Below are 6,000 nucleotides of genomic sequence, written 5' to 3'. Positions count from 1 at the left end.
CCAAGCCTGATTTGCATATGATCTTTCCCCTTTCTGTAATGGCTTGGCAGGCTAAAGGACGATGGTTTGGGGGTTTGCCGGTTTGCCCAGAGCTGCGCCAGATGTTAAGATTAATTTTAAAGACATCCAGCCATCTCCTTTTGTTTTGCTTTAGAGTTGTATGGGCTAGACAACCTGAATGCTGTTAGTGTTATATGGGCTACACTGCCTGAATGCAGTCACAGTGGAATTAGCTGCACGTCCTGGGTCTGCTCCAGCATTTATTCCCCATGTCCTTTTTGGGGCTTCAGAGGGTCCTTTTATAATGTTTCCTTCCAACTGTCTGCATCCACCCATCAAGGAAGGCATTGCTAATCCAGAGTTTTAGGGGAAACCCACAATGCCACTGCTTCTGGGGGCGCAATATGAAATGAGGAGCAGCCCCCTGCCTTGGGAAAGGCGATGGGCATGGGCCCTGTGCTATTTGTAGATGAATGGGCTGTTTCAATAGAGTGAGAGTATTACTTTCCCCTTCTCTGGGTTACCTCAATGAATGTTCATTCTGTAGCTGAATGCCATATAATTGCTGGCACACAGTAATTCATTTGTCAAGACAAATGAAGGAAAAAAGAATAAACAGGATGGTGGGCTCTCGAGAGCCCCATTACTCTGTTATTCATAAGTATCCAAGATCATGATGAAGACTGACCACACTTCTCTTCTACAAAAAGTAATTCTGTTGTCAGCTAAACTCTAAGTGACTCGAAGAGTTAAAGTATTTGGAGTTCAGAAAGTCATTAAAGTAAATTAATGATAGCAATGCTGTAACGCGAGTGTGTGTCATGAACTTTTTCAGTGACAACTTTTTGAGACTTTGTATGACTAACAAGTGCTTTTCTTTTCAAGACATGTATTTTTTAAAATGTTTATATCACTGCTGGTCTTCATTTACGCAGTAAAGGTACTACCTACTGCTGTGGGTCGTTAAGTGGTTGGTTGTGTAGCTATGCCCAAGAGCTATGCTATCCAGCCACAGATAGCTGGCACTTGCCCTTTGTGCTCTGCACACACTTCCTTACATAGTCTAGATGGTGTCAAGCTTTAGTAACAGGTATCTGTACAGTAAAATAAGAAATGCAACACCTAACTGCTCTAGTCCTGTTTTGTGTCATTTGGGACGATTTGTTCACCATATACTCTCTGGAAATCGGTCACTGCACAACACGATACATCTTGTTAGCTTGGCGCGAACAAATCAACCGGAACGGGAAGTGGCGACAGACGGACATCAATGGTGAGGAGTGGGACTGGGATTAGTTTTGTGTGTGTTGTTATATGTGTGTGTGTATGTATGGATGTATAAGATGTAAGGAAAAAAGAAATCCAAACCATACCAAGTGCTGAGGATCTCAAAATGTTTTTATAATCCATAAAGACGGTTGTTTCCAAACAACATATGTTTTCAATCAAAGTAATTGTGCATTTGTACTCAATTGTAACAATGTTAAAAATAACAATGTTAAAAATAAAACTCTTCCATCAAAGTGATTGTGCATTTATATTCAATTGTAACACCCTTTAAGAAAAACCAACATAAACTCATTAGCGTGCGGGTGCTAATGTTTTGCCCCTTCGTTCGGGCTTTGTCCAGGCTCAACTATTTGACTATGGTAGTTAAACATTACTTCATATTTGATTTCAATATTATCCCTGACTCTACTTTTTGTACATCCTATTCGTGCAACTCTTGGATACATTTCCTATTTGTTCACTCACTTTCAATGTATATTCTGTTAAAGACAAAGAAAAGAGAGAGAAATGCTAGTGAGTGGATATGTGAAATAACCCTATTACAATCTAGTTTAAAACATGATCACATTCCATATGTCCATCAGATACCGCATCAATCTCGAAACCTGCATCTAATTTGTTGCTCCCATTATTAGTCCCTTGTGCCATATCTGCCCCTCCTGGTCCACACCTCGACCAGACACTCTCATAGGAAACACACACAGATTCAGAATTCTAGCAATCTTGAGCACTTCTCCGTTTGATCTATTTCCAAAACGAGTGAATCAAATTAATGTTTATAATAAGATTAATTGTGAGGGCCACCATCTTACCTTACAACTTATACTCGTTTTAAACATGGTATATGGAAAGTCCACTGTGATCCAAATAATTTATGTTAGGTCCTAAAGTCTAAAAAATAGTCATGGTTGACCAAAATATGTGATATTTACGAAATTATTCTGATATTTATGTCAAAACCTCCTATTTGTATAGGGCTTCTGTACCTGTACATATTCATTAATCAGTGAACCATAATGCTTCCGTGCATAAGGTATCCTGTCTTCCCATTGGTTTCTTTCATCCAATTCATGTGTGTACTGAACAAAAATATGTTTGGGATTCATGATTTTAAAAGTTTGTATTAGTTGTGCAATTCTCGTGTCATCATTTTACACTAGAAATCATATTCTCCCCAATACCTATGATTGTGGTTAGTTAACCAATCATTATATTCTTAAATAGGATTTGGTCCAGCACTTGAAAGTATAAATAGTGCATCATAAACTACTTCTGTACCAAGGATTGGTAACACCTGTATTTTCTTGAATATCCTATCTTTCCTTCCAGACTCACCTTTAACTGTGTGCAATATTTCAGATTTGTTGGCAGCCACGTCCCGAGTTCTGGAGCGCCGGCACCATATTGCTTCTTCTTTTTTTTATAGTATCACACTCGTGAAGTCGGTGCCGCGATCACGTCATATGTGTCATGACATCATCATGTCATCCCGCCATTTTGTTTGCCGTGGAATACTGCGCGATAGCATCCATACCCAAGTCCATACTGCAGTAAACCTAATTATGTTCATCTGACGCATGCAGAAAGAATGACTATTGACAATCTACGAGGCTATGACGATTTGATTATGAAAGAGGCCGACAAAAGAGGCAATATAGTTACTTTGGACAGGAAGCACTACATAGAAATGGCGCATAGGCACTTACAACAAACTAAATTAATCAAGAATATGTGAGAAAAAACATTACTGATTATCAAGCATTGATAGATAAATGGCACAGTATGCAGATACGAACTGATAATGAATATAGTTTTCTTAGGTGTGAAAAGCCACGTATCACAACCATGTATTTCCTCATGAAGGTACACAAAATGTTTACTGACCTACCAGATGTTGAACGATTGTTAGTGGCAATGGCTGGATAATGGAAAATATGTCAAAATATGTAGACCTGATGTTAAGACCAGAGGTTATGAAACTTAAATCTTATGTTAGAGACAGCATGCAGGTTTTAGATATGTTAAGGGGGATTCAATGGAATGACCAGTTGATCCTGGCCACAATGGATGTTAAGGCTCTCTATTCGTCCATAGATCACAGTCTAGCGTTACAAAGTATAGAATACTTCTAGAACAATAAATCTGCTTCTTTTTTTAAACATATGACAATGATGAAAGAATTTGTGGCCTTTAGCCATGATTATGATACATTCCTGTTAGGAGTTACACTGTATAAACAGATCAAGGGAGTGGCAATGGGAGTGTGTTATGTGCTATCATTAGCAAACCTCTTTATGGGGGAATTTGAATACACTAAAGAAAACACAGTTTTATGGAATGCAACGGGTTTCAAAGAGCCAGTTGGTCTGACTGCGCTTTCCAAATCATCTCTGGTGCACTGTGTTGTGTTAAAAAACACATGCTCAACCAACTTGGTTTTTGCATGTGCTTGCTGCCATACAGATGAAAGTTTAATTCATTTTAATGGGTTTTCTCTGTGTTGGCAGGGGCAGGTTTGGTCTAAAAACAAGGAAGACATTTCTTCAGTAGATTTCTCTCTTGAGGTTATTCACCTCAAACAGGAAGGACCCCTAGGTGCTTAGTCTGGAGGTCCTTTTTCAGAACGAGATAGACCTGTGCGGATAGCTCAGAACGAGATAGACCTGTGCGGATAGCACTGTGCACTAGATCTGGTCGTTCTATAGCCGACCGGTTTCTGTGGAACGAGATGGATGAGCCACATTCATCAGGGCTAGACCAGGCATCTAGGTATATGCCCGCTGTTATTCATATGCAGCAGCAATGTCTGCTTAACTTCAGTACCTCTCCCCTCTCCGTGTGGTATAAATGCTCTCCATTGGGGGTGAGATGGCCCGGGACCTGGAGCGAACGTCTCTGGTGGTCCCAGGCCGTCTCAAACCTAGATTGTATTAGGGTAAGAGTTATCTCACATATTCACTCACTACCATTTCTGTCTCTTTTCTGTGTCTTTAACAGAATATACATTGAAAGTGAGTGAACAAATAGGAAATGTATCTAAGAGTTGCATGAATAGGATGTACAAAAAGTAGCATCAGGGATAATATTGGAATCAAATATGAAGTAATGTTTAACTACCATAGTCAAATAGTTGAGCCTGGGCAAAGCCAGAACAAAGGGGCAAAACATTAGCACCCGCACGCTAATGAGTTTATGTTGGTTTTTCTTAAAGCGTGTTACAATTGAATATAAATGCACAATCACTTTGATGGAAGAGTTTTATTTTTAAGATGGTTACAATTGAGTACAAATGAACAATTACTTTGATGGAAATCATATGATGATTGGAAACAACCGTCTCCAAGGATGTTTTTCTTAAAGTTGTCATATTTTAGTACAAATGCATAATTACTTTGATGGAAATCATATGTTGTTTGGAAACAACCGTCTTTAAGGATTATAAATTAATTTAAGGGTTATAAAATATTTTTTTGAGATCCTTGGGGCTTGGTATGGTCTGGATTTATTGTCCTTAAATCTTCGACACTGGTTGGTTTTGGAGTGTTACAACCCCCAGACGCCCATGCAGCAGGGGAGGTGTAGTAGAATCTGTTAGAGTTCTGATTGAAGCATACTCAATACTGTGTAGGGGAGCGCACAATCACGTTAGCAAACACTCAAGGTAATCTCTTTTCAATTATGTATGAATGTGTGTGTGAGCGTGATTGGGGGAAGGAGCTTGGGGAGGAGGCAGAAAGGGATGGAGCGCAGGCCGTGGGTGTTGCCCATAGAACACAGCGTAAGTAGTGGGGGGAAGAGTGCAGTTGCAATTATGGGGATTGCAGAGGTTCTCCATGCACAGGATGATGGTGGGGAGGGAATACACAAGGGAAAAGATGGTTCCCTGAAGCGCAGACATCGGACTCTGTGAACTGGAATTCGATCAAATTGGCTTGCGGGCAAACACTGTAGAGCCGTATTGTGTAGGGGGGAGACAATGTGCATCGTGCGCTTTACTCTTCTTCCTTTCGCAGTTCCACAAGTTGCTTTATACCTGCCTGCGGCTGCGCGGCCTCCACAGATGCATTGTGCGGATGGTGGAAGGAACCATTTAGGTGATTCATAACTTTAGTGTCATGAAACGTTCATTAACGCAAAAATTGATTAATCAGAACTTGGAACTACGAAATCTTTTTTTTTAACAAACCTTTTTTTAACAAATATATTTGTTTTGAAATTCAGAATACTGCAGACTTGCATATTTTAAAATTGACATGCTTTATTTACAATGCTTGTGTTGAATAGATACATTTACAAACTTTTGAATGCATGTAAACGATGCAGGTTGGTTACTTGATTTAAGAAAAACATCTTCCCTTTCCACATTTTCTGCCCGCCACATGGAAGCTTTAAAGCGTTTAAAAAAATGTAATTGTTTAATTCAAAGAGACAAATGGAAATATCAATTCAATTAAGTAATTTGAATGGATAAGGCACAGTTCATAGTACCCCCACATTAAGCTTCCCATTTCAAGAATCTGAATTTTAAAAAAATCAAGAGCTAAAATGTGCATGTGCAAAATAGCTTTCGATGGAAAAACCTTCGTTGGAATTCTAATTGTAGGCATCAGCTCCTTTCTTTGGTGGGCTCTGCGTAACCTGAGTACGGACTGTGTCCATGATGTCCCCTGCGGTCGACTGTTCCAAAGCAGTTTTTACACCTGAAATGAA

General features: G+C 39.5%; 1 protein-coding gene across 1 annotated transcript in view; it reads right to left on the bottom strand.

The window, feature by feature from the left end:
- Positions 1-5,528: 5,528 nt before the first annotated feature.
- Positions 5,529-6,000, bottom strand: part of TG (thyroglobulin) — a 1,030,738-nt gene continuing 1,030,266 nt past the window's right edge. Inside the window, exon 47 of the mRNA XM_069622147.1 lies at positions 5,529-5,990. Within this exon, the coding sequence (XP_069478248.1) occupies positions 5,884-5,990 (107 nt within the window). The 3' untranslated portion in view covers positions 5,529-5,883. The remainder of the gene's footprint in view (positions 5,991-6,000) is intronic.

Source organism: Ambystoma mexicanum, chromosome 5q, assembly GCF_040938575.1.
Source record: "Ambystoma mexicanum isolate Mex_15411 chromosome 5q, UKY_AmexF1_1, whole genome shotgun sequence".
Taxonomy (NCBI): domain Eukaryota; kingdom Metazoa; phylum Chordata; class Amphibia; order Caudata; family Ambystomatidae; genus Ambystoma; species Ambystoma mexicanum.
The sequence above is the reverse complement of the archived record's forward strand: the minus strand, read 5'-3'. Positions and strand labels throughout refer to the sequence as shown.